Source organism: Trichoderma evansii, assembly GCF_050947405.1.
Source record: "Trichoderma evansii strain SZMC 28006 chromosome Unknown GGI43scaffold_8, whole genome shotgun sequence".
Classification (NCBI taxonomy): Eukaryota; Fungi; Ascomycota; class Sordariomycetes; order Hypocreales; family Hypocreaceae; genus Trichoderma; species Trichoderma evansii.
The window spans coordinates 664,529-691,959 of record NW_028145198.1 but is presented as its reverse complement, the minus strand read 5'-3'; the positions used below and the strand labels follow the sequence as shown (position 1 = coordinate 691,959).

Sequence of the window (27,431 nt, the reverse complement as noted above, 5' to 3'; positions counted from 1 at the left end):
AAAGTCTGATCCCACCCGGCAATGGCGAGGGCGTCAGGTCGCTCCACAGCTTGCTTTTCAACTAATTCGTGTATACAAGACTCAATAATCTCAGGGACATCACGGTTTGCCCTGTAGCTCTGCTCGATATCCCAAGAACCAACAACGGATATATCGCTAAGCAGAAGGTCGTCTTGCTTAGCAAGTTGTTGTACAACATGTTCAAAGTGGTAGCACAGAGCAGTAATCTGAGACTCGGCAAGAACACTGGCATTGTATATTACATGCAGTTCCACGTGGTCTTCGTACAAAACACCTTCCATAATGAGTGGATACGTAAAGTAATTCTGCATGACTTCTTCTTCAACGACCTTATCATCGTAGGCACTGATAAGAATAGCATCCAGGCTATCATCACCATACTGCAAGAAATGGCCTGGCTGAATTATCAACAAGCTGGAAAAGTCACAAGCTTCACGAGCACTTTCGCTAGTCTTAGCAATGTTCTGAAGTCCGAACTGCTCATAAGCTATCATTTCAGAAGCCTGACTCTGGATGTCTTGAAGAAACTGAGCTACAGATTTGGAACCGGCAAGCCGAACTCTGATAGGAACAGTGGCCACAGCAGGGCCAGCGATGTCAGTGATTCCAGCCAAAGGAGCTTGGCGACCAGAAACAGTGGTTCCGAAGGAAATATCATCAGCATCACTGTATCTACTAAGAACAATAGCCCAAGCCGCACGTAATATGGTTGGCTTTGTGATTGAAGTTTCTTCTAGGCTTTCAAAAGAGATCTTTTTCTTCATAACTCGGGTGATAGACTCAGCAGTTGATAGATTACCAGCAGGAAATGCAGCTTTCTTAGCATCTTGAAGCTGAGAGGACCAAAAATCCTTAGCTTCAGCCTCGTCAATCTCAGACGCATAACGAATAAATGTTGAGAATGCTTGAGGAGCTAATACTTCTTCTTGGCGGTAAATGTTTTGTAAGGTTTGGAGAATAATCTGCATTGTCCATCCATCGAATGCAGTATGATGAATGGTCCAGATAAAGTAATTATCACCGCAAGATTCTTCTACCAAAGCATACTGGCAAAGGCGTGAACCATAAGTCATCTCAACGTTCTTTGTTGCGTTGATATACGAAACCACATCTTGGCCATTTATCAAATCCCAAGCAATATCATCCTTTATAACAACTTGGATAGAGGATCCTTGTTGAAGTATAATTCTAGTGCGCAAGATATCGCACACTTTCACGGTTTCTTCCCAGGCATGTTTGAAGCGTTGAAGGTCAACATAGTTGGGAATCTTGTAGACATGCTTGGCAATATATGATCCAGGATGTTTCGCGGCCATCGCCATGAGACCTTCCTGAAAACTAGTTGTGGGAAAGGCATCAGCAACAGTCTGATGGGGAAGCAGCTTGCATAGATTGCAGAGTTCATCACTCAATACCCAGGTACGCATTTCTGTACTGACAAGGCCAAAAGGCTCGGTAGCAGCTTTCAGTTGTCTTGCATCTCCACTGATATCGACAGCTTTGACAGCAACCTTTGACAGTCTAGGGTCATCGAAGATGTCTTTTACGGTCAAAATAATACCAGCTTCGTTTGCGGCCCTCACACTATAAATAGCAGCAATAGAATCACCACCTAAGCGCAAAAAGCTGGAGCCGCGGCCGATAGAATCAGGCGCCACCTTGAGTGTCTTTGCCCATATTTGCTGCAGTCTTGCCTCCATGGTGGTTTCGGGCGGCTGCTTATCTTCTTCGTCAGACAGAGTGTAAGCCGCGAGCTCATCCTTACTGAGAAGGGCCGCTATATTCCGAAGAGCCTTACGATCCATCTTGCCAGAGGTGTTTAACGGCATAAACTTGCACGGAACGAAGATAGTAGGGATCATGTAGTGAGGAAGATAGACGCCAAGCTGATTAAGCATGACAGATAATTGCTGCTTCATCTCGGGCGCTATGGTCAAAAGTATTCCACCTAGGTCGCTATTACTACTTCTGGTATCATCGCTGAAGCAAATATAAGTAACAAGACTAAGACCAGCTTCTTGGTTGTTAATAACATCAACCACAATCTGTTTTGAGCCCGGTAAATTGTTCAAGATAATATATTCAATTTCGCTCAATTCGACACGCTGACCACGAATCTTGACCTGATTATCCTTTCGGCCCATGTACTCAAAGGTTTTGTCAGGATTGCGGCGGACCAAGTCACCAGTTCGATAGCCTCGCTTTGGGCCCGTGGTGGGGAGCCAGTCATATGTCATATCCTCCAACCAGTTGGCGGCAACCTTGACGTCAACGTTGAGATATCCATAAGCCAAGATGGGACTCTGGATGACCAGCTCACCAATGCAACCAATTGGCACAAGACGGCTATGATTATCGGGCTCAACAATCCAAAAAGCGCTAGAGAGGGGGAAACCCAAGTTGGTAGAAGGTCCACTGTGTATGTTTGAGTTCCAAGCACAGATAGATGCTTCAGCAGGGCCATAAAGTCCGTGCAAATTACTAAATCCCTGCCACCTCTCGGAAGTTTTCTTGTAAATAGCTTCACCAGCCAAACAAAGCGTCTTTAAACAAGGTACTTCAACAGGGTTAACCATATCAGCGACCGAGGGTGTCAATATAGCCCAGTTAGCTTGAAGGGCATTGATCACACCAGCAAGATTGTTAAGGCGATCATGCTCGGATGGAACACAAACGCAACCACCACGCATTAGGGTAACCAAGACATCGAGAATTCCAATATCAAAAGTATATGCAGAAAATTGGAATACCCGTGTGCCAGGGCCCACACCGGTGCTAGCAGCATGCGCATCACTTGCAGAGCAGAGACTGCTATGCGGAATGCGAATACCTTTGGGCTTACCTGTAGAACCAGATGTGAACAGGACTGCGTAAAGATTGTCAGGCATGGCAGCTGATGTGATGAACTTGCTGTTGGGGTCAGGGAGCTGATGCAGAATTGAATTATCGATGATCAAGAGGTCAATGCCGAGTTCTTGAAGCTTGTCTTTGAGAGAAGGATGAGTAACAATAAGCTTAGCCTGCGTGTCTGATATAATACTTTGCAAACGAGCCAGTGGAGCTGCAGGATCAAGAGGCACGAGAGCACCACCAGCCATCTGGATAGCAATTATTGTAATCATGGCCGGAGTAGATTTGGGGAATGAAATAGGGACCAGGACGTCGGGGCCGACACCAAGATCTTGCAGCTTGGCAGCTAATCGAGAGGCCAAAGTACCAACTTGGCCATACGTAAGCTTAGCATCCCAGGAATCAATCGCGGGAGCATCTGGATTTGCCTCGATCTGTTTATAAATTTCCCAATGGGTACAAGACTCAGTAGCAGGGCGATAGAGAGATGCGTCAGCCGCATGTTGGATCTCTCGTTCACCGACGAGAGATATGTCTCTGATCAGTTTGTCATCAGGGTTTAAAAGCTGCTGAACAACATGCTCAAACTGGTAAGAAAGAGCTTCAACTTCATCTTCAGACATAATATCTGGGTTATAGCAAAACCTCTGGCTCACGCTCTCTTCGGCCATAAAGCTAAGCATGACCAACGGATAGTTGAAATAGTTGTTCATAGACTCAATCGTCAGCTGATCTTCGTCGCTTCCGGATTGCAACAGGCCATCTTTAGTGTTGAAGATGGTGCTTTCTTGCTCTTTAGGCTGAATAACCAGCAACGATGTAAAATCACAAGCTTCCCGGGCTTCAGAACTCAATTTCGAGATATTTGGCAAACCATACTGCTCGTAGGGGACCATATCTTGTGCATCAGCCTGGAGATCTTGAAGCAGTTGTTTCACAGGCCTATCTGCGTCCAGATAAACTCGAATTGGAACAGTGGCAATTACAGCTCCAGAGGCCGATAAAATACCATTCATAGCGGCTTGGCGACCAGAAACACTAGCGCCATAACACACATCACTGGCCTCGCAACGTCGGCCCAATACGATCGCCCAGGCAGCTCGAAGCACAGTTGCCATTGTAATTGAAGTATCTTTTTGGCTTTCAAAAGATACCAATCGATCAACGATGCGTACTGCGCCATCGGAGCGATCAGTAGCGAGGGGATTTCCAGAAGCTGGATAGATTGGCTTCTGGGCGCCAGATAAGTTGGATCGCCAAAAGTTAGCAGCAGCGTCGTCATCAATCTTGCTAAGATAATTGATGAAGTTAGAATAAGGAGTTATAGGAGATAATTTATGGCCATGGTAGCGATTATAGACGTTATCCAAGACAATGCGCATACTCCAACCATCATTAATAGCATGGTGAGTGATCCATACGAAGTAGATATCGTCTTGTTCTTCGACAAGAGCAAATCGAGTAAGGCGAGTTCCATATCCGATATCAAAGGTAGGGAGCAAGCGCTTGTAGGACTCGAGGTCGTAGCCAGTTGTATCCTCCCATGCGCTGTCATTCGTAATAACAACTTGCACTGCGAAATTATCTTCAAGTATAATACGAGTCCGCAGCGTTGCAGTAAGCTCCACAGATTCTTGCCAAGCAGCTTTAAATCGGGCAATATCGATATGTTTGGGTATTCGGTGAAACCAGTGCGCAACGTATGAGCCCGGCTGCTTGGCAGTGAGAGCCATAAGACCCTCTTGAAGGGGAGTGCAAGGATAGGCATCTTCAATTGCCTGATCTTTTTCAAGACCATATTGAGTTCTGGCAGCATAACTTTGCATATATTTGCTCAATGAGTCTTCAAGCAGGCTGAACGGTTTGATCTGAGAAGACTGGCACTTATTATCAACAAGAGTGGCCTTCGAAGCCACCTGGAACAAACGAGGATCATCAAAAACATCTTTGACAGCAATAGAAATGCCAGCTTCACGAGCAGCAGACACAAAATAAATAGCAGCGATAGAGTCACCACCCATTCTGAGAAAGCTATCATCCAAACCAATGGAATCAGTGGGAAGCTTCAAGAGCTTGGCCCAGATTGTCTGGATTCGAGTCTCCATGTCGGTTTCTGGTGCACGTTTCTTGCTATCCACGAGAGAATACTTCGCCATGTCTTCCTTACCAAGATTAGACGTAGCGAATCGAAGAAGTTTCATATCTAACTTCGTCGAAGTGATAAAGGGCATGTAGTGGCACGGAATAAAAACAGCTGGAATCATATATCGAGGAAGTGTCACACTAAGTTGACCAACCAAGGCATTGAGCTGACTTTGGAGCTCAGTAGTCATTGGGGCAAACACATCCTTCGCGCTCGTCTCAGAGTTCTTGCCAGCAGTGCGTGTTTCCTCAGTGAAGCATAAATAGGATATAATGAATGCACCCTCATCTCCCTTTACGATATCAACGGTGACTTGCTTAACGCCTTCCAGGGATTCGCGGATATGATGCTCTATCTCACCAAGCTCAACGCGCAGGCCTCTAATTTTGACCTGGCTATCCTTTCGAGATCCAAACTCGATAGTACCATCCGCATTGTATCGACATAAGTCACCGGACTTATAAAATCGGTTCCAATATGTGGCAGTGCGTTTTGGTGCCCACTCAGGAAGGTTTCGGACCATCGATGCCTCGGTCTTGTCTTCATCCGCTAGATACTCACGAAGGATAGTAGGTCCCTGGATAACAACCTCGCCAAATGTTCCGACAGGAGCTAGCCGCTGTGGATTCTGTGGATCAACGATCCAACAATAGCCGCCAACTGGGCTGCCAACTGTCAAGGAAGATTCCTCTAGGCTCTTCCACTCATGCAAAGTTGAGAAGACACAAGTCTCAGCGGGACCCCAGCCATTGATTAGCCGCACCTTTCCAAACCAAGCCTCAAATACGTCGCGTCCAACAGCCTCACCGGCAAACAGAAGCAACTCCAAGCCAGGTACATCACTGGGATCCAAGGTTCGTGTAAACGAGGGAGTCAAATACGCCCAGTTGATCTTCATGGTATTCATGAATTCTACCAGATTATTCATCCTTGTATGCTCAGATGGAATACAAAGGCAGCCTCCAACAACCCAAGGGCCTACAGTCTCACCAATAGACATATCAAAGACATAAGACGCAAACTGAAGCATTCTTACATCTGACGTCATCTTGAGGCGCTTAACTATAGCAGTCTGTGAAGTACAGACAGCTATATGCTGCATAACTAGACCTTTTGGCGTTCCAGTGCTTCCTGAAGTAAATAAAATATACGCAGCATTGTATGGTGATACGGCACGTGTCGGCCCATGAGAACTCATCTCTGTCTTAGCCAGTTTCTCATCCAAAATAGAAGATACTTCAACGACGTTATTAACTAGTTCGGAGCACATCTCGGCATTGCTGGGAGAAGCTAAAGCTAGAGTCGCTTTAGTCTGCGAGACAACCTGTTGCTGTCGCTGAACTGGGTGCGAGGGGTCCAGCGGAACCCAAGCAGCGCCAGCTTTGTTGATTGCCAGGATAGAGACGAAAAACCAGGCCGATTTCTCGAAACATACGTGCACAAAATCTTGGTCTGTGACTCCACACGTCTTGACGAGATGATGAGCAAGACGGTTGGCAGCGCGGTTTAGTTGGTCATAGGTCAATTCCAAATCCCAAGCTTGGATGGCAGGGGCGGTAGGTCGCTCTCTAGCTTGTCTCTCAATAAGTTGATGCAGGCATAATTCAACTATTTCAGGTGTCTCATTGTTAGATTTGAGAGAATGCTCCAAATCCCACGGACCAGAGACCGTCAAACTACTGAGAAGCATGTCACCGGGAGAAAGTAACTGCTGGATAATGTGTTCATAGTGGACACATAAAGCCTCGAGTTGACCTTCAGTAATAACATCAGCGTAATAGGTCAATTCCAGCTCAATACTTTCCTCGCTGATACGAGGTTGCAAAACGAGAGGGTAATTGAAGTAGTTACGCATAGCCTCTTCTGAGAGAGCTTTCTCGGCTGACCCTTGCTGCAAAATGGCGTCAGAAGCAGTATCGGCACTGGAAGTCAAGTGGTTATTCGGCTGAATAACAATCAGGTTAGAGAAATTGCAAGCTTCTTCTGCATCTTGACTCAGCTTTGAGATGTTCTGAAGGCCATACTGCTCGTAGGCCACCATTTCTGAAGCCTGAGTCTGAATTTTCTCCATAAATTCTGATGCAGTCATACCACGTTCAATCTTAACACGAATTGGAACAGTCGCAATCATGGGTCCAGGAATCTCATTCAGCCCAGGTACTGCGGCCTGTCTACCAGACAAGGTCGTACCGAAACACACGTCGTCAGAGTCACAGTAGCGTGCCAGAAGAAGAGCCCAGGCCGCACGAAGAACCGTGGCTGCAGTAAAAGAAGCAGATTTCGTGTTCTTGAAAGGCATCCTTCTCTTCATAACTTTGTCTTTGGAGATATTGGATAGCTTAGCAGGTGGGAAGTGAGCACGCTGGGCACCATCAAGTTCCTTTCTCCAATATTCGGCAGAAGCAGTAGTATCGATAGATTCTACATAGCGAATGAAGTTCGAGTATGGACGCAAAGCTTTAGAGTCATTCTCGCGATAAGCGTGATAAAGATTATCCAGGACGATTCGCATGGTAAGACCATCAAACACCGCATGGTGAATAATCCACACAAAATAGACGTCGCCATTGCTCTCTCGGACCAAAGCATGTCTGCTCAAGCGCTGACCATAACTCATTCTCATACTTCGCGTTCCTTTGAGATAAGTGTGCACGTCCAGGCCAGGAGCAGGGTGCTCCCAAGCAGTATCTTCGGCCACCACAGCTTGGAGAGCTCGACCACCGACAAGCATCACTCGCGAACGCAAACTACCACACTGGCTGATAGTATCCTCCCAAGAAATCTTGAACCGATCGATATTGATATCAGGCATCAACTTATACACAACCCTGTGAATATAAGAACCAGATTGCTTCATTCCTAAAGCCATGAAACCTTCCTGGAGGGTTGTGCAGGGATAAATATCTTCAATGACTTCGATCGCTTTAAGCTTACACTCTTTCTGAATCTGCGTCTTGATTTCTTCAATATCATCCTGAGGTATTAAGCTGAAAGGCTCCGTTTCGGACATTACTGTACTATTCTCATCAATAGCAGCCACAGCTGCCATTTGGCTAAGTGTAGAGTTATCGGAGATTGCAGCAGGACTGACAGAAATACCATGCTGGTACGCAACAGTTACCAGCTCAATGGTCGTTAAAGAATCACCGCCAAGAAAGAGGAAGTTGTGATTCTTTCCAATGTCCTGTTTGCGGATTTGAATCACGCCTCGAAGAACTTCAAACCAGAGAGCCTGAAGTACCATTTCCATTTCTGTCGTCGGAACTTCATCGTCTGAAAGCTCACTCTCAAGAGACCTAGCTTCACCAATAAGGCGTAACCTTTTCTCACGTGGAGATAGACCAGTGTTATCAACGCTCTCATCCGAATTGCTTTGGCTCCAGGGATACTGGGGCAATCCAGCGATTGCCTTACCGTTGGTAAACAACGGGGCCAGATTCAGCGAAACTGATTCTTGCCATAGCCTTCCAACAGCAGAGAGGAAGCTCACTGCGCAATCAGCCCCACGACTTTGGGATGATACATAGTTGCACCGAACATCTGCAGCCGCACAGATCTGGGATACAGGAAGAGAGAGTGCAGAATGAGGTCCAATTTCTAGAAACATATTCTCCTCGGGCGACATAGTAAGGAGATTGGAAACAGCAGTGCTGAAACGAACTTTGGATACCAGATTGGAGATCCAGTAAGCAGCACCAAATTCTCTGTGCTCTTTCAGGATTTTCCCGCAAACACTAGACACAAAGACAGCCTTGTTCTTCTCTGTTGCCTCTGAAGCAATTTTTTCACTCTCCAAGAGGCTGAGAAGCTCGTCTGCAAGTAGATTCATATGGTGAGAATGATAGGCAACGCCAGTGCGCAGAGTACGCGCAGTCACGTCGGGTTTGACAGCCTTGATAGACTTAAGCACTCGCTCTACAACATCGCTATCACCAGAAATAGTGGTACTTGTAGGAGAGTTTTCACAAGCAATTACTATACCTTCCTCTAGGAAGTCACTCACGTCCTTCGCGCCCAAATTAACCACAGCCATGGAACCATTCTTCTGGCTCTTGGTTGTGACATGGCCGTAGTAGTAAGCGATGGTGATAGCGTCTTCGAGGGAGAGGAAACCTGAAGCATAAGCTGCAGCAATTTCACCGCTGGAATGACCAATAACTGCATGAGGTACAACTCCAAGTCGTTCGAAATGATTGATCAGGGCAATCTGCAGCGCTGTGCTAAGGGGACAAGATAGTTGCGACGAATTCACCTGATTCTCGGGGTCGGTCGCATCTCGGAGAAGTTCTTCTTCAATTGACCAAGTAGCTGGTAGCTTCAATCCTTTCAAAACATTATCCATCTTTTCAATGTCTCTCTTAAAATCTGGATCGCTCAAGATGAGTTCTCTGCCCATGCCTGCCCACTGAGCACCCTGGCCATTAAAGATCATAACAATAGACAAAGTCTTCGCGGAAGGCTTGACAAAATTCGAGGTATTAGTAAAAGTAGAATTAGAGAGAATGGAAAATGCTCTATATTCAAGAGCTTCGCGCCGCATGGCTCGTGTATATGCCACATCAGCCGCGTTATGTGGATGGGCCTGAGCAAACTCGCTGTGGAGTTCTATTTGCTTAGCCAAAGATGACGAATTATGTGCAGAGAAAAGAACAAGTTCCGGCTGAGGCCCAGAACTATACGAAGAGGATTTAGGATAAGAGTCAAGGATAACGTGTGCGCTGTATCCCTCAGCGTCAGCAGAATTAATGCTAATTCTTTCAGCATGGCGAGATGAAAAAGGAGTAGGGTTTGCAGCCACAATAAGGTTTTTGTGAGCGATAGAAGCTATTTTACTGTTAGTAGGTCAATCTCAAGCTCTCTTAATAATACTGAACTTACTAGGGGCAATGGTTGGAGGAATAATTCGGTTCTCCAATGTGACCACAGCCTTGATCACGCTCATAAGGCCAGGAGCACCCTCGCCGAGATAAATTCCATTGTCGCAAAAAACACTGCTAATAGCAGATACTTCGCTCGAATCACTAACATGGTCATTGATGCCATTGCACTAGTTATCGGTCATGTAAGTATTGCGTTGAATTTCGGCTCGAATTCTTGGATTTTAAGTTCCAGGGTTTAAAAAGAAATGTTTTTACTTACTTGAACAAGAAGCGCCGATTGGGGGTCCAAGCCCGCGGCGGCATAAGCATCGCGAATCAACTTCTCAAATGTTTTTGCCACAGAATCTTGGTCATGAGAAGCCACAACGCTTGCTGCAGTTGACGCGCGAATCACGGCACGAATCGGGTGGCCATCTCGAATGGCATCGGGCAGCATCTTGATATATACAGCAGACACAGCCTCGCCCTTTTCAGCACCATCCTTGGAAACCGGCATCAAGTTTGATGCTACAACAATTGCAGACTTGGCATTTCCAGATCGCACTGCACGGCAGGCCTCATGCAAGGCCACAAGAGACGACGATTGGGATGAGGTAATCATCATACTGATAAAAAGAGCATGTTAGCAAACGGCCCACGCAGCTTTTGAGAAATATATTAGCAGTGCTTTTAGAAACAAACCTTGGGCCTTTCAAATCGTTCTTCGATGAAACAACCAATGCGTCTTCATCGTTGAAGGTACCAACATAGCAGCCCACGCAAGCATCCTCGCCTCGATAATTAACCTCGCACGCATCTTCAAGACACTCACGAGTCACTTCCAAGAGCTTTTGTTGCTGTGGGCTGCAGTTCTTGGCTTCTTCATCAGTCATGCAAAAGATCGAGGCATCAAAAGAGCGCATGTCTTTCTTCAACTCCTGGTTATCCTCATTACCATCGAGTCGTGCCGCGCCATGGAAGTCACGGTCGTTGGCAATTAACTCCCAGAGTTGGTCGGCATTACAGATGCCTCTGGGGAGACAAGCGCTAATGCCACAAATGGCAATTGGAATGTGAGGCTGGTCCTCCTTATTGTATGTAATATTCGACGCCATTTTTTCTAACCCTGCATGCAATATTTATTTTTTTCTTATTCTTTTCTTTCCGGTTTATGATATCGTTGATTAGGTACTTCGATGTCACTCCAATGATTAGAGTTAACTGCTCTAGAGATCAATTAGTCCACTGAGGGCGATTAAATTTGTTTAGACGAACCTTGTAACCGAGAATCGCTCTTTTTATGTCTGTTCCTTTGTACAGATAGATATTAAGTATTAGAAGTGTGGGAAGAGCTCGTTCTCAGAAGAGATCAAAATTCTCTCAAATGAAGGCTGGATCTATCCACGCAAAGAATTAGATAATAGTATGTGAAAGTTTCTCGGTCAACCAACGGCAAAGTGCTTCAACGCAGCGCATCTGCGTAGTCGTTGAACAAATGAGAACCTCGATTGAAGGAGTCAAGAAGGAGAAGTAAAGGTTCAGCAAACTACTATAAGGAGATATATGCAGACTCCCGCTAGTATTATTACACCAGATATTACTAAGATAGCACTCAAGATACTTATTACGTATCACTAGTATGATGGAATACATACTGTACCAGAGGTGTGTCCATAGCGATTTACGCTGCTTTTCCATGGCCGAATGTGTGCAACCACGGCATCGGTTCCTCCCGGCCCATCAATACTAATATTAGCAATGGTACTTTGTAGATTTATGAATCATTTAACTGGTGCTACATTTGGACGGTACACCACTTACATGAGAGCCACAGAGTGTTCGCACCATTGATATACCGAAAGATCAGCAAAATGCAGGAGCCCACAAAGTATTAATGCAAGGGATGAATTTTAGGCTAGTTTCAGCCGTAGCGGTAATAACCAAGTGTCTTATAATGTCTTATACAGTATAATATTTGGATAGGCATATGCAAGAAAAAGGTACTCGGACTATGTACAAGCAGCTCTGTAGGAGTCAGGACTCTTCGCGGACTAAGGGGGCAAGTCAGATCAACCAGCGATTACCATCCGCCTGGGCTAACAGGCGAGACAGCGGCTTCGCCCTTGCGCTAAAAATCCCGTAAGATGATGTGTGACTGGGGATTATATCTGCCGACCTCAAATGATTCGGACAGGCGCCCCTATCCTAACGTCTCTCTTGTCGGCCACTAGCACTAGATGATGATTGCTAGCAAAAACGTACGCCTCTCGCTTTGCAGCGACGGAGTTAAAAACAGGAGAGGTGAGTGAAATAACGCCTGATTGATGAGAATAAATGTGTAGTTTGTCTAGTATCCCTATTTCTCAGAGTCCTACCAATTATGACCATCTACATGTAACCATTCTTTTGGTTGGGGTGGCTACGACAATTTAGAGGCTCTCGTTGTGTCACGAAAGATACCCTATAATACCATCAATTTCGTTTGAGAAGCAACGAATGTATCTCTAGATAGATTTTTAGATGTAAATGTTAGATGCTGAAGTGGCGCGATACACTTACATGCGCACGACACGCGTACTCGTAAAGCTTACCCGGAAATTACGTGTAATCTGCTTTAAACCGCTCTTATATGTACATCATAACATGCCAAACTTCAAATGAGTCAGTGGGGTTGATAGAGATGGTGGTGATGCAGCATACATTCCTACATGTACTTTGCTTACAAAGCCCACCAGCCAGAATCAGACCTTAAGGACACGATTTGTCTACAGAGACCTACATTATTAGCAGAGATAGTCAGGGCTGTTTGGTATCTCAATTACCGTAGGTTGATGTGCCGTTCAGCTCTCAGGCATAGGAATGCACGCAAAAGGAGAGGGTGTCGTCGCTGCCGCCCTTCCCATCGCTTATTATTAGTGCTCTAGTTGTCTTGGCTCACTACAGGCTAATAGTGGCAAGGGACCCCTTTCCGGCTGGACCAAGATCGCCTCCACACGTATAGCACAAGCACTTACAAGTGGATTTGGGTGAAAATTCTCCACTGGGCCGTCAGACGCCAATTTTAAGGCTATGCCATCCCTGCCTATTTAGGACGCCGGCTGCTCGTCTGACAGGTGCTGGTGGGGAGATATTACGTTGGAAACGTCCTTGGCGCTTCCGGATTTTCATATCATATAAAGCGTTCACTCTTCATGTAGTATATCTGTTTTATGGAGTGATTCAGGCGAAAAAGTCTCCATGTCCCTGGATGACAAGTTCTTTGCAGTATGATAAGATCGTGATTCCATGCCGCAGAATCTCGGGCGGCCAGTCTCGTTCACATCATATTAAGAGGCCGTCGTGATAATTATCACAGTGAATGACAGATTCAATGGCACTCAGGTTCTCGTTCGAAATGTAAAATAACGGCAATCCTGTAGACCCCAAACTGGTCACGATCCTAAAGTCTCATGTTTCAGCTAGCCACATCGTTTAAAATTGCCCCGGGTAAGCACGGATTTAATAGACCGCCTTTCCAGCATGTCTCAGTACAAGACATCGGGCTAGTGTTGACTGGCTCTGATGCATTAATATAGCGGCCTGGCGGCGTAATAAAGAATTAGCAGCAAATCTTGCGGTGCCGCGAAATAGAAGACATATTTACCAAAAAGCAGAAAATACTCTAAAAAATCAAGCTATGCCGGCTGGCCCTAGGTGTGCACCTGAATTACATGTATTCTAGGCTCCATCAGTCATAAGTGGACGGGGTACTAATAATCGCCGTGTTCATTATCGCTCGCGTTACATATTCTCGCATTGGTAAACAAAGATATATATTAGTCGTGATTCATGACAGCTCGGCTACTAACAGCGACCCTGGTTCTGTGCCTATATCTGAAGGCGTGTGTACATTTTCGCGACCCCTATGTGGAAACTTGAACTGAATCTTACAGCATGTTCCAAATGAGCTATTCTCTGGGCGCATAACATTGAATCCCATAGGTAGATTGTTCGTGTACCTTCGTACGTGTAACACATTTGTACCTTACCATGCATATATGAGTACCCATGCCAAGGCTGGCGTAGAAAATTGTATACAAACAACTTCTCCTACTCCTGTATAACTTGAATGCTGATTAATCAATAATCATCATTTTGAAATCCAAGTAATATGCTACAGAGCGTAAGCATATTATTATAATCCGTAAGAATCAGAGAGTAAGATGTGGAACAGAACTCAAAAGCTGACGAGGAATCAGCCACGACGCGACATTGTCCTCTCACTACCTTTCAACCCTTGACATTTATTTTTTACTGATAATAACACAAAAGTAGAGCGACTCCGCTAATGATGGAAAAATACCAAGTGTTGATCATCGTAAACTCAATCTATTGTTTAATATGACGAATGGCTTAGGTGATTTATATTAATACCCAAGTGAGTAGCCGTATATTGTAGTACTCTGTAGACCTCTGGGGATTTTGATAGCTACCGAGTATTTCAGGTGCATTTATTCACTACCTAATGGTATTATATCTACATATATCCCTTGCAGAAGCTGGATCAAATCCCGCCTCGTTCCCTAGTAGATTAAGCATGTCAGATACATAAAGTATGGTCACGCCATTTTTCGCCTAATTGCGCTTGAGTATTAGACAGAGATGGTTAATGACTAAACGCCACTCTCCTAGCCTTCCAATTACAGTATTTTTTACTCCGTATACAGGTCAATAGAATCGAAGAGATTGATCAGCGCTGTGCGAATGAGCGCATACGCTAGCACTATTAATCCACTAATATATCATTTAATATTCGTCTACGACTTGATCTTATGTAAGATTTTTTATTAAAAAAAAATGATTATTTATTATGTACTCCGTACTACGCCGAAAATAACGACTCGCCAACAAAACGGCCATAGACGCACAATGGCAATGACATCCGGGAATTCAGTCTGTCAAAGACTTCGTAGATCTACAGCTGTACATATTGGCAAATTTGTGTAAACAAGATGTAGTATTACGTCCTAGAATTTCGGACTACTGAACAACACTTGTTTTAGTGATGCTACACATTTTCATAGATTCAGTGTCTTAACATAGGAAACTCAACTCTTATTAATTATATGCTACCATAGTTTTTAAACAATCGCGATTCAGTTTGCCTGATGTCTAGCTACAAAGAGTGGATAGCAGTGGGAAATTCTTATTTTTAAGTTTATCATATTCTTTGTGAGCGACAATTACTACTGCCCATCGTCTCAAGTTGCTCTGGTCACAGTTTGGTACGATATTTGTCAAGAGGATGCGCCATTCACTCTACTATGACACGGTTGTAAACGGAAAATCTTTCTGCAATGTAACTGCTATCAACAGGAATAATTCACTTGATCAAGCCGCATCTTGGCTGGAGAAGTGGATCATCATAAGTGAATCACAACGATGAACAAACGACAAAGATTGTGACTCTTAGTTACATTACGTGTGAACAACTATTCACAAAGCCGCTGAATCTTTGTTTTATTACAGCCAAATAAGTTCTAAAAAGTAAAATGTTATAAATGAAGCGCTCCCATGAGATTTTGGTCAATGGAAAGACATCATTGGAACCAAGACTCTATCTGCCACCTCACCAACACAACTACGATAAATATGCAACTTGGTTTGCCTTCTAATCAACAATGTGTAGCTATATTGGCTGTTTCTGCCCCGTTTGCGAAAAGCGTTTGCAAACACTGAGAGCACCCTGCGAGAAGCGTGAAAAGGGCGAACAATGTGGGGAATTTACGGAGGCGAGAGACTTCGTAGAGGAAGAGCCGTGCGAAAAGTGCTTTAAGAGATCTCAACCTACCCTTACCAACAAGGCAAAGGACATGGCTCGAAGGTTGACCGGCGGTTCTTCATCATCCAAAAAGGTATGTGATAATATTTATTCATATTCGTCAAAATCGGTCTCTCTATGAATCGCCCAGGCTGAGAAGGCCTACAAAGCCCACACTCTGATTGATAAGTAAATGTTTACTGAGATTAAATGTAGTAATGTTTCCGAAAATCGACGTCTCGGGCGTACTGCCTACTATGGCCAATCGTGACAAAGATATTTCCCTAGTTGCCGCGGTGGCCCACACCAGGACTTCAAAGGGACAACGCTGTCATTTGCTATGCCAAAGACTTCCCCAATAAAGATTATGCACGAAACAGACTTGTACTGGTTATTCTCTCTATCAGGAGTCTCAGCCAGAACTCAGCAAGTAAGTGAGAATGGTTGCGAAACGCAAAACTGTTTCACGTTGGTAAGACGGACTGGGGCTGGAGAACGTGCAATGGTTTAATAGTGCCTGCCTTTTTGTTGTTTGCAATCATTTCTTTGATAACTCAGGTAACAAAAAAAAGATATTATATGGGTGTTTCAAGCCCCATACTGAGAAAAAAAAGAATGTCCTCGGTGAGGCTCGAACTCACGACCTTCAGATGGCCCAAACTGGTGATTTGGATCATATTTATGGAGAATATGAGACTGACGCGCTAGCCAACTGCGCCACGAAGACCTGCTTATGTTGAAGTCAGCGGAGTAAGACCTTATGAAGATTTCACAGCTGAATCTCTTCCCTTGCAGGCCATTTCGTTTCATTCAACCCTCCAAATGCGACCAGCTATGAAGCCAGGAAACTGTGTACTGATGCTTGCGATGCATGCGAGATAAAGGGTCCCACAACAAAAATGGTATAGAGTAATAGATGGCGAACTTTAGATTTGTGCAGATAGGGAAAGATACAAACGCACCCGGGACGACAACTTGTTACAATAGTGGCTGTCTGTGAATTTTTCTCAGCTTAACCAAAGGTAAAGTCACCACGCCGGTATCACCAAAGCCACACCTTCATCAGCCAGCAAACTATTGGTATTAGCATGTGAAATTTGTACTACGTAGTAGCCATTCTCATCGAGCTCAAGGCCCCTTTCTATACATGTAGCTTTTTCTAGGTGCGCTTCACACTATCTATTACTTAAATAGCTTGTATACTACGCACACAATTCTGCTTATCACAAGCATTTCATCATATTTCAAATTTACTGGTATTCTAACTTCTAAAAAGATTTGTCTTGTCCATTTGAGAGAGCATAGAGCTGGGGTCTAGCGGTCGTACTGGCAGTCGTTGCTACGCTATAAGAACAGTACTGTCTTATAGTGGAGGGCTTTTGCACCATCCAGACGTGCATACCAGACAGCTAGCTTATGCGGTATTGTAAGTTGGCGAACTTGGCATTATATGTCCAATCTTTCTTTGTCCCAATTGAAAATTGCACTAAATTGCGAACAAAGCCATTACAAAGTGAAAGGCATGCTGCTCAGGAACTCATACTCGAAGAGCTAAAACTCAATTAGATGTCTTGATCATTTAGCTCATCATCATGTTTACATCTCTATTTGTTCATGTAAGAGATTGATTTATTCATCATTGGACTACACATGCTCTCAGATTGTCATGATTCTTTGCCCGTTTGAGAGCAACACAAACAAGGCCTGAAATACTGCATTGCAACAAACATCAGACATTGATTAGATTGCAAGGCGAACCATATTCACAGGCGTAGCCCAAGTCTAGCGGATACGTCGTGCAACCCCACACGGCATTTGCTACCCTATTGAGCAAAAGAGGAGGTTTTTTTTTTTTTTGTTTCGGCCCTATTATTCTACTGAGTATGTATAACTAGTATTAAGAAATAAGGCTTGCATATTCGTGAATAGGTATTGAAAGAAATTAAATGGCACCGCGCGTTCTCCTGCTGTTGGGAGTAGCTCTGCTGGCGTTGTGATAAAGTTGGGGCTTTAGAGGTACCCCCACGCGGGATCCTGGCCTCTGAGTTGGAAGATAATCATTTTGTAATGGAATATCGAGGTTTCAATTGGCATTGAAAGTGTTATATACTTTTTTTTTTCCACTGTGGAAAATGTTGCTTTAATTTTATCTTGCTACACGCGCTCTATGGAAGCCGCTCGTCGAATATAGTTCAGGTGGCCTATTCCATCCTCTTGAATTAGAGAAGCTCGGCGCTGGCATCATATATGGAGAGATAAACATTTTTTTAAAAGATATAAGTGAATAATTTCTATCTAGGTACTCTATAGGTATGGGAGAACCCAGCTTATGGTGAGAGCTTCAAGCTGAGTACTAAATTACACATTGAGCGAGACTTCTTCAATCGTACTGCGGTATGACATCCCCTAGAATAAAGGATGAAATTACCACTTCTTCTCGTATTGCATAGCTTTTAAAGTCACAATTTGGAGACTATTTGGTCAGAATATAGAGATATCCTTGGCCTTGGAACTACTATGGGTAGCTCTTAAATCACAAATTAAGTGGAAATGGTAAGAGCTCCAGCTACATGTAGCCTCGAATTTCCAGTGAAATATTATAAACGTGGGCATAATGAAACTTAATTAGATTTTCGCATAAAGTATCAGCACGTCAATCGACTATTCACCAATGGAACTGAGAACATGTGGCTATGGGGCAAGCTCGCCATTGGCGATTATAAATGCCAAAGGAGTATACCATCAACACGAGTTCTCACACACAATATTGGATACCCCATCTGGTAAACCTTTGTATCAGTAACGTAACTCCGAACGCAAACCCCACTGGGCTATTCCTACTCCGCAAAGTCCGATAGCTTACCTCTCCCACGTATTTTCATGAATGAAGTCGAGCCAGCTGACCTCTGACCAAGCACTCCCTTCAAGCATATGGCCAACAAAGGCCAGATCTAGATGCGCATTCCCAAATTTAGCATAGTATTTGACATTTATATTATCAAAATATCTTTATATAATTAGACTCGTAATTAGTTATCTTGTAGTATAATTTATTCTACATACTACTGCTCTTTGTGTCAACAAATCCGTCTGATGGCTCCATCTCCAGGGGATCTCCCCTGGCAGTCCGAGTAAGCAAGCATATGACGTTACAAAGGGTACCAAGTTCTCAGTAATGCAATGTGAGGATATTAATTGCAGCGTAATACCAGTAGTATTGCATATAATCTGTCGCTATCTGACCAGGGGCACTGACAGCTAGTGATACGCTCGTCCTGTCGTACAGAGAACTATGCGTATCGCTCTTATACCAAAGCTAGGATTAGCTACTCGTTTCTACCCATCGTACCGCATTCTCTTCGCATCCATCTTGAGGCCCTGTGTCCCTTGATTTCTTCAACTTTGCTTACACGTACGGGTTCAGTCTCTGGAAAAGTCACCACAAAAGTCACTACAAAAGTCACTTACGATACAAGTCGTTACCAGTTTCATGACACCAGAGAGCCAGAAATATCCGTCGGCCTACTAAAAGTGGCGCCATTTTATATCTCAGAATTCCGCACTCCGTACCAACCAAAGATCAAAAGACGGATCCTACTCTTATGTAGCATCTCAGATATTGCATGTAGCCGCCACCCCTGTCATTAACCCCCACAGCCCAGCGATTTCTGGAAACCACCCCTTGGTGATTGGTGGCGGGCGCCTTTCCCCCTTTCCTCGGTACCGTATTTTGCCCTGTTTTATCCTAGAATCCTTCTCACTTTCTCCATCTTGATATGCCGGCACGGAGCCTCGAGATCTCCGCTCATTCTGTGTCTCGGCTGCCACTGTTAAAAACTCTCCGGGCCCGCCGGCGACCGTCGCCCGGCGAGATTTTCTCCTTTCAATCCAACTGTAAATATACGGTACACCGCAATCAGTCTCTCGAAACCAACGTGCATGATTAGCTTTTCAACATCAGTCGACTCATCACAAACTGTTCCCACAATTCTGTACCAACCGTAGGGAGGCGTACCTATGATCCGTGCACCCGGTAACAGGTTGTTAAGCGTCTCGTCAATTATACATCGTCTCCCACATTCCGAGATTCCATGCTGAATCCATCACCGCGCAACTGATAGCGTCGCATTTTCCCGAGCTTCTATATCCACTCCATTCTTAATCCGTGAAAGCTAGCACCCAACAGCGATCAACAAGGAAATTTTTAAATGATCACGTTGCATCACTGCTCCCAGGGGGTGTAAGATACGGGATGCCAGTACCAGTAAAGCTCAAAAGGAAAATGAGTTATCCGCGGTACTGACAGTCTTGAGTTGCTTGGCCAGTGAGAGTGCTGCTGCCATTTTTATGGAGCTCTTGCATAGGTAGGATCTTGGTAGTCCAAATGATTACTATTGGAGGGATACGCTGTAATGACACTGTACATGTACTTCGCGCTGCGTATATGCAGAAAGGGGGAATTCCACCGAAGCAGCAGAGAATACATCGGTGCTCCATATTTACGAGCCGCTTAAATTATAAGTTGCACTACACCTCGTGGCTTGAGTCCCCGAAGAAACACAAAATGGGAAAATAAAAGGCAAGGGCCCTAAATACTGAAGTTTAGCTTGAAACAGCACGTCGATCGAACTGATTTACGCGAGCGAACTAGGCGGTCAGCAAAACAAGGGAATCTGGGAATTAAACGAATCAGTTGGCCGTCGCTCTCGTATGCGAGAGGTCCCATGTAGCAAGATATCGCCTAGAAATGTCAAAGCATCCAAGACTCGTTGGTGGTTGATCAACGTAGTAGCACAATGCTTTATAACTCTAGCACTAATACTATCTACCCAGACCCACGCTCAGTTAACCAGTGGTGTTTTTTTTTCTCTCTCTTGGACCAACATGCATATGCATGAAGTGGTATATGTCGGCATGTCGGCCAACTTTTCCCCCATCCAACCCTATCCATTCCTGCATTTTCGGAGAAAAAAAATGACATAAAACAAAAAAGCACTTGCAAATAACTACGATCATATACTTTCGTAAAAATGAGCTCTCGGTGTTGTTCCCTGCTTATGCAACCAACTCTTCCCGATAGCGAAATTGCAGCATTGGCCCGTTCTGTGAACTGACAAAGCGATCATACAGCTGAAATTCGCTCCTGCACTCTCGCCCTTCTTTAGCATCTCCTACACCTTCTCCCAAGTTGCTGCTGGGGTCTAGACGAACGTCAAAGAGCCAGAGGAGACGTGCCAAAACGATGGACATTTCCTGGTAGGCCAGGTGTTTTCCAATGCATCCACTACGACCAGCACCAAACGGGGTAAACCCATGAGCCAGACCCACTGCGGGCTGCATCTTTACGGACTCTTTGCCTGACACAGGCACAGAACCGTCTTTAAGCCCTCTTTCGCGTTCTTCAGGGAACCAGCGTTCGGGTGCGTAGGTCAAAGGCTGGGCGAAATTCTCTTCGCTGTGGTGCATGCAGTAGTGTGGAACACCTAAATTGACACCTGCAGGGAAGTATTCGCCGTCTACCTCCATTCCCCCTGGACCAACTACACGTGGTAAGATGCTTGGGACAGGGGGGGAGAGACGCATGGCCTCGTCAATACAGGCGGGCAAGTATCTAACGCTCTGCAGTTCTGCAGAAGCAAATCGAATGGGGCACTTGACTTCTGATGCTTTCTTTCCAATATCTTCAGGAGACAAGGGAAATGTCTCACGAATTTCACGTGTTAGGCGTTCGAGCGTGCGTGGGTTATGTGTGAGATAGAATAAGGTTGACGTTGTTGCGGTTATCATGCCGTCTGTGCCGCCAATTATGAAAAGGCTTGCTTCTGATATGAGTTCTTCAGTAGAAAAAGCCTCTCCGGTCTTGGGATCACGCGATGCGAGAAGCGCCGCCCAAATGTCTCTATAAGGCATAGAAGTCTGCTCTAGACGCCATAAAGCAAATGACCGGCTTACAGACATTAGACTTCCCACGCCAACAATGAGCTGGTTGAATAAAAGCTTATGCAAATTGCAGAAGAATAATGATTGCATGTGGCCAACCTTGGATGCAACAGACGTTAGTCGACAAATGATGCTAGAGGGTGGGGCTAAGAGCCGTAGATTTAAGAAGAATTGCAACTTCTACTTACCAAATGGATGCCGGCAACCCCATTAGGCAAATCTTTTACAAAGTGTCGATATTTTGGATCTCTCTGGACGTTCCATGTTCGACCAAAAGTCATAGAGCCCATGATATCGGCAATGCAGAAAGATACGTAAAAACACATATCTTTGCCCGAACTCCAACCATGTTCACCTTCTACTTTGCTCCCCACACCTTCGCTAATGATGTCAATGAATTCATCGACGTGAGGCGTGACTTGGTCCTCAAACTCTTTCACTGCGGTAGGTGTGATGGCTGTCATATTGACTCGACGCCGGAAAGCATGTGCCTTGTGGTCTACCGTTGTGAGAGACATTTCTGCCCCAAAGAAGCGTTTGAAAGAGCTGTATGCATCGGCCTTGAATGTGTTGGAGTTGACATTATGCAGGTCGCGAGACGCCTTTGCGGAATTGATAGATAAACGGTTAGGCCCAAATCTAACGAATTTCCCTGAGGTAGCATTCATGGGTTAGCTTTACATTATATCACCAACTATCGCTATGCAACCAACGCCCGAGACGTTGGAATGAGGGCAATATGTGGGGGCCCCCCTGGACAACCCGAATTACTTTCGTCTGATGGGCTGCGAAACATGAAAGAGCACACATGCATGAACCAAACTCACCGTATATCTTGTGCTGTTTATCAAACTCAAGATGGCGACCGCCATCAGCGATCCAGTAAACAGTGTACCAGTCGCTAAGTGCAGCGAACAGCGGTCCTGGGTACTTAGAAAGGGGGTGGAAGACAAGCCTGTAGACAAGGTTCGAGAGAATCTATGGGGAGTAATACGTTAGCGTGCTAGCCTCTTTTACACCGCAATATGATGCTACAGTGTATCAGGTACAAAATGCTCCGTATGATAGCTCATAATGATAACTGATTGTGCAGTAGAGAGATGTACGCATAGTGCGTGCAGGAAATAGAGCGGTGCTGTGTGTGATATGACAGAATACTGTTGTATATATACAACAAAAATGCTGCTTGTATGCGCGGGGTGGATTCTATATTTCATGTAGGTATTCCACTAGAATGCATGAAATATTCAGCTAGGCCCTTGTTACTTACCCATTCGAAGAGGATGATAACACCTGTTTGTGTATACCAAAGAAGACTGTGAGGCTGTTGTAAGTGAAAGTAGGACAATATGGCCAGTCCCAGACAGCCGCTTGCAAAGATGCAAGCCGGCACAACGTGGAAGGCCATGGCCAATCCTTGCTTGGTTTAATGAGATACAGTGGACACTATGAGGGTTGACAATGCCAAGGGTCGTGGTATTGGGGTCAGAAAGCAGAGGCCTGGTGTCAAGGTAGCATAAACTTGTATTAAAAAGGCTTCGAATATAAGCCAGAGACAAGAGATCAAAAACTGATAGAAGGAATACTGGCTGAGCTCGAGAATAATAAGCGGTGAGAGGCTGGCGAACCCAATATTTGTATACAAAATTGGCAGGAAGAATCATCACTTAACATGCTAAGGTAAACTCAAGATTTGCGTACAAATTTGGGAAGAGGAATCATGGAATAACACGTTAAGCGTTGCTCTGCATCTGACACCAAACATCTGACAGGGGAGGGGGGTGTGTTTTGTGGTTAAGGTCGCATTCGTAAGTTAGTAAGGCCCACAACACCATGGATGCTGGGTGCAGCAACGCTTGTGCATATACAGTGTAAGGGGCCTGCTGGATGATAATTCTGGTATCTGGGAAGAAGGTCGGGTAAAAGCCTTTTTCATTCCAGAATCAAGTCGAGTTTTACCGAGAGTTGCCATCTTCCACTATTCTGGAATGGGAGCGGCATTCGTGATTCACGGCCTGGGGTGAGCCGGAGTCGTGGGATCGCCGCCAATTCACAACTCCCCCACTCAAAACGTATGTAAAATCGGACGTCGGGGGGTCAAGACGGCGAACTGGGAAAGATGCCATGGATCCCAGTCTTGCTAGAACTTGGGCCATGCCGAAAAGTGGTGCAATATCCTATTTCGTGCCCTTAGACAGTGCTAGAGAGTAGAGGAGCTGTTACACAACCAACGTAAAATGGTTCGCCGAGTACATAAAAGCCAGGCCAAGTCCTCTTCCTCTCTTTCTGAAACAACTATATTCTGATGAATCATTGCCCTGTATTGAGTCCCTTGTTCTCCTTGCATTCTTTATAGTTTTGGGTTAGCTACCCATAGTTACTTTCCAAGATGCAGTCCATATACGGCTACACACTGTTGGAAAAGGGGGTCGTGGGCCCCAGCTCAATTATCGCTCTCGATCAACCTGTAAGTAAGATTTAGAATATGGTGATCATATACTCTCTGTGTACGCCTCATTGAGAGTTTGTATCGAGGGAGTAGTTGCTAACACTCTTCAATTCCGATACAGAGGCGATCTCCGCTCTATCACCTGAAGACTCTATTTCTCTTCACCAAAAGCGATTTCAAAACCGTCATCTTTCCTCAGAGCATATTCGCCATTACAGCAGTGTTATCGACAGCGAGATTAACCACAGCAGAGTTGAGTGAAGATGTGTCTACACGGGCCTGGCAAGTAGCCTCCCGTATACCACTCATGCTTGCGTGGATCTGGCTGAACCTCCTCGTGGAAGACATGGCCAACCAACGCCTTGAGGGATCCATTATCGAGGACACAGTCAACAAGCCATGGAGACCGCTGCCCTCTCATCGTCTAACCGCAAACCAAGCACGGGACTGGCTCATTATTGCTATTGTGGTCGCCGTAGGCTCGAGTCTCGTTTTGGGTGGTTACACAGCCAGCGTCACCCTAATGCTCTTTATATGGATGTATAACGACCTGGATGGTAGCAACGGCGACATCTGGATACGAAATGCCCTCAATGCAAGCGGCCTCATGTGCTTTAGCTGGGGTGCGTTAGCAACGTTGTCAGGCGGCGAATTATCATCCCGAGCCTGCACCTGGATCTTGGTAACTGGAGCCATAATAATGACAACAGTTCATGCGCAGGATCTGCCAGACATTGAAGGCGACAAAGCACGCGGACGCCTAACTGTGCCCCTTCTGTATGGCGAGACAACAGCGCGGGTGTCCCTATCCATCATGGTTATGCTCTGGTCAGTGGCGTGTCCGCTCTTCTGGGATGCGTCGGCGTGGGGATGGGCGGTCTCGACAAGCATCGGAAGCGCCATGTCAGTGCTTGCGCTGCAGAAGCGAGGCCAGTGGTGGGACGAAGTGGTGTGGAAGTTGTGGTGCCTTTGGATAGCGGCGCTGTATCTGCTACCAGCCCTTGGCAAATGAGCTGTTAAATACCGAGCCGCTAATGATTAATGACAAAAATATTTCTGCTACAGTACAATCCGCAGCGCTGTAGCGCTTCTCTGCTATGCAAGCGTGCTGCATATTAGTGGGCGGGTGTGTAGAGTAAACCATGTATGAAATAATACGTGGGCGACAAATGCAGCCATCGCAAGCCCCCGCGACCATGCAGGCACAAGCCGCCCGCCCTGAAGGCAGAAGCGTTCTTTCATGTGCTTTCAAGTAGGATTCCGCTCATATACTAAGGCTTTTACGAGCAAGCCAATTGGTTTCCAAAAGGTCCTGAACCTGGGTGTTCGTCCTGCACAGCAACGCGTCGGCGGACTCGCTTGTTGCCAGCGCGCAGACACCTACAGGTCTCTCTCTAGTCAGCTATGCACGAACACGTATACTTTGTACTCGCACGTTCACGTACGAGTCAACGCCTACTTACACATACGGGTAGGTCTGGCATAGAGCGGCCAGCTACACGCGTATTCCTGGGGCGGAACAATGCTCATACAAAGGACGGAACCCAAGTATAGTATGATACCGACCAGAGAAGGGGGAGGGGTGCAAGGAGAAGATTTGAAGCATCATGGAGCGATCGACCAGAAGGAATCCCAAGCTCCTCCGCGTTACTATACACTTGGTTATTAAATAGACCAGTGCCGTGTGCCGTAGGATTCTACCTTGCGTACCATGGTCAGAAGCAGACGTCACTTTCCGACTCAGCTGCCATTCGAGCTGCGGTCATCTCGGCATGCGCCAAAGACGCAGTGTTATCCATTGCCGGTACTCTCGATGGATTCTTCAATAACCCGAGCCGGTATTTTGGGCCGCGCCTAGCAAAGTGGCTCTCCGTCGGACTGATGGCGGTGTCGTGCCTGTACTATTCCTCGAACAGCGACCAAATCCGGCCCATACAGCTGCGGCTCGGTGTCAGCGGACTCCACATATGACAGGTCGTTGTGTTTAGGCAATACAGAAATGCAGTGAGCGGATGGGCAGATAAGGTGGGTTGGGGAAGTTGGACAGCAGGTACTTTGTACGTGATGGGCAATACAGGTACACGTACTGAAAGTTCTCGCCTACTAGCTGCGAGATTAGGTACTATAGCGCTTCCGCTGGTTACCGGATAGCGGTGACAGGAGCCTGGTTTGGGCTCTCTTAGCGGCCAGGGTTAACGAAGATGCATGTGCTGCCACCTTCCATTCTTCTGTTCAAGCTACATGGACCTACTTGAGCCTCCAGGAATATACTACTACTAATAGATTTGCAATTTAATGGCCCCCAAACCTCACGCCATCACCGATCAAACCAAGCCTGAAGCTTTATCCATCCTCGTCTATTCCCACGGCACCATGAGGCCACCACTACTCTGCACATCGTCCCCGTTCTTGTTGAGACACACTGCTGTGCAGCGTGTACTGATATGGTTACGAAGGTGCTATCTGAACTTGAATGATGCGACGCTGTGGTAGCAGTGCAGCAATGCTACGCTGCAATTGATGAATCGTGCGCTCAAGAGGCCAGTCAAACCTACAATATTTGCAGTTGATACCAAAAAAAAGCCCTACGGATAGCATTCGCTTTCCAGCCAGACACCAGCTCGCGATTGCGTCCCATATGTCGGAGGGCGCATGTCTGGGCGGTCTGAGAGGCAAGGCAACATTAGTGCAGCGCAGGCTTTATTCCGCACTTGTTCGTATTCCTGCTTTGTTCATACTCTCTACTTTGGCTGTGCCTATACATCTTTGTTCAGCGAGAGGCATATCTCACCCAATGGGAGAGGTTGAGGCAAGTTTAGCGTCGGTCGTTTCCCTGCCCGAGACTCATCGATACTTGTAGAGCTCATGGTAACCTGACAGTAGAGCGTATGGTATATGCAGCTAGCTATTAGCCTCGTCAGTTTGATCTGCGGCCACTATGCTCTGCGGAGAAGTGAGCCAGCGAAGAACGCTCTAAGCGGAAAGGCACTTTGGCCTATCCCTAGCGTCGGTATCGACAGGGACACCTCGTTGCGAGGCACTTCCCCCCTGAACGGCCCGTTTTGACGGCTCCGTTGCTTGGCTGGTGTGGGACTGGATGTACGGAGATGTCCGTGCCCTGAGGTTGAGCCAAGACTAAACAATGCACGCAGGACCAGGGAAATCAACGGCGTGCGAATACAGGTTGGAAGGGCCTCAGCACTAACTACTAAGCCCTAAGAATTGGTGCCCTTTCGGAGGCTTTTGAGCTACACACGCTCCGAGTCGAAGAAACTCGTATAAACGTCATTGACAACGTTTCCTCCACGACGCCTATTCTTATACCAAATTCAGTGACCGTCAAGGAGGAGAGGTAGGGGAGTGGGCAAC

The 27,431-nt window shown here is 45.9% G+C and overlaps 5 protein-coding genes and 1 non-coding gene across 6 annotated transcripts in view; 3 read left to right on the top strand and 3 right to left on the bottom strand.

Annotated features, from left to right (window-relative positions):
• Positions 1–10,988, bottom strand: part of GGI43DRAFT_433708 (non-ribosomal peptide synthetase) — a gene marked incomplete at both ends in the record, with an annotated part of 66,381 nt that extends 55,393 nt beyond the window's left edge. The window contains 4 exons of the mRNA XM_083209786.1: positions 16–9,838; positions 9,893–10,061; positions 10,154–10,499; positions 10,576–10,988. Coding sequence (XP_083061295.1) covers positions 16–9,838; positions 9,893–10,061; positions 10,154–10,499; positions 10,576–10,988 — 10,751 coding nt within the window. The remainder of the gene's footprint in view (positions 1–15; positions 9,839–9,892; positions 10,062–10,153; positions 10,500–10,575) is intronic.
• A 5,301-nt stretch (positions 10,989–16,289) lies between these two features.
• GGI43DRAFT_t93 lies at positions 16,290–16,400 on the bottom strand. The gene has a single exon. It is a non-coding gene; the product is annotated as a tRNA-Met (tRNA).
• A 3,876-nt stretch (positions 16,401–20,276) lies between these two features.
• On the top strand, positions 20,277–20,725 carry GGI43DRAFT_362208 (uncharacterized protein). The gene has a single exon (XM_083202393.1). The coding sequence runs from the start codon at positions 20,384–20,386 to the stop codon at positions 20,654–20,656; it is 273 nt and encodes a 90-aa protein (XP_083061294.1). The 5' UTR covers positions 20,277–20,383; the 3' UTR covers positions 20,657–20,725.
• Positions 20,693–23,294, bottom strand: GGI43DRAFT_362251 (cytochrome P450). The gene is made up of 4 exons (XM_083202394.1): positions 22,884–23,294; positions 22,426–22,591; positions 21,802–22,265; positions 20,693–21,712 (listed from the first exon to the last, which is right to left on the bottom strand). The coding sequence occupies exons 1-4, from the start codon at positions 23,019–23,021 to the stop codon at positions 20,729–20,731; spliced, it is 1,752 nt and encodes a 583-aa protein (XP_083061293.1). The 5' UTR covers positions 23,022–23,294; the 3' UTR covers positions 20,693–20,728.
• A 592-nt stretch (positions 23,295–23,886) lies between these two features.
• On the top strand, positions 23,887–25,188 carry GGI43DRAFT_362038 (UbiA family prenyltransferase). Its single transcript, XM_083202391.1, has 2 exons — positions 23,887–24,080; positions 24,184–25,188. Exons 1-2 carry the CDS (start codon positions 24,003–24,005, stop codon positions 25,072–25,074), a joined length of 969 nt encoding a protein of 322 aa, XP_083061292.1. The 5' UTR covers positions 23,887–24,002; the 3' UTR covers positions 25,075–25,188.
• Positions 25,189–26,365: 1,177 nt separating this feature from the next.
• GGI43DRAFT_403468 (uncharacterized protein) lies at positions 26,366–27,162 on the top strand. The gene has a single exon (XM_083205797.1). It carries the CDS (start codon positions 26,701–26,703, stop codon positions 26,920–26,922), a length of 222 nt encoding a protein of 73 aa, XP_083061291.1. The 5' UTR covers positions 26,366–26,700; the 3' UTR covers positions 26,923–27,162.
• The last annotated feature ends 269 nt before the right edge of the window (positions 27,163–27,431 follow it).

Excerpts from the sequence above, each read along its gene's own strand:
- GGI43DRAFT_362208 (XM_083202393.1), top strand. The coding sequence starts at position 20,384 with ATGCGAGAGGTCCCATGTAGCAAGATATCGCCTAGAAATGTCAAAGCA.
- GGI43DRAFT_362251 (XM_083202394.1), bottom strand. The coding sequence starts at position 23,021 with ATGGCCTTCCACGTTGTGCCGGCTTGCATCTTTGCAAGCGGCTGTCTG. Across the intron at positions 22,592-22,883 it reads TTATCATCCTCTTCGAATGG|ATTCTCTCGAACCTTGTCTA; the intron begins GTAAGTAACAAG and ends TACTCCCCATAG. Across the intron at positions 22,266-22,425 it reads ATACGGTGAGTTTGGTTCAT|GGAAATTCGTTAGATTTGGG; the intron begins GCATGTGTGCTC and ends ATGCTACCTCAG.
- GGI43DRAFT_362038 (XM_083202391.1), top strand. The coding sequence starts at position 24,003 with ATGCAGTCCATATACGGCTACACACTGTTGGAAAAGGGGGTCGTGGGC. Across the intron at positions 24,081-24,183 it reads TTATCGCTCTCGATCAACCT|AGGCGATCTCCGCTCTATCA; the intron begins GTAAGTAAGATT and ends ATTCCGATACAG.
- GGI43DRAFT_403468 (XM_083205797.1), top strand. The coding sequence starts at position 26,701 with ATGTCGGAGGGCGCATGTCTGGGCGGTCTGAGAGGCAAGGCAACATTA.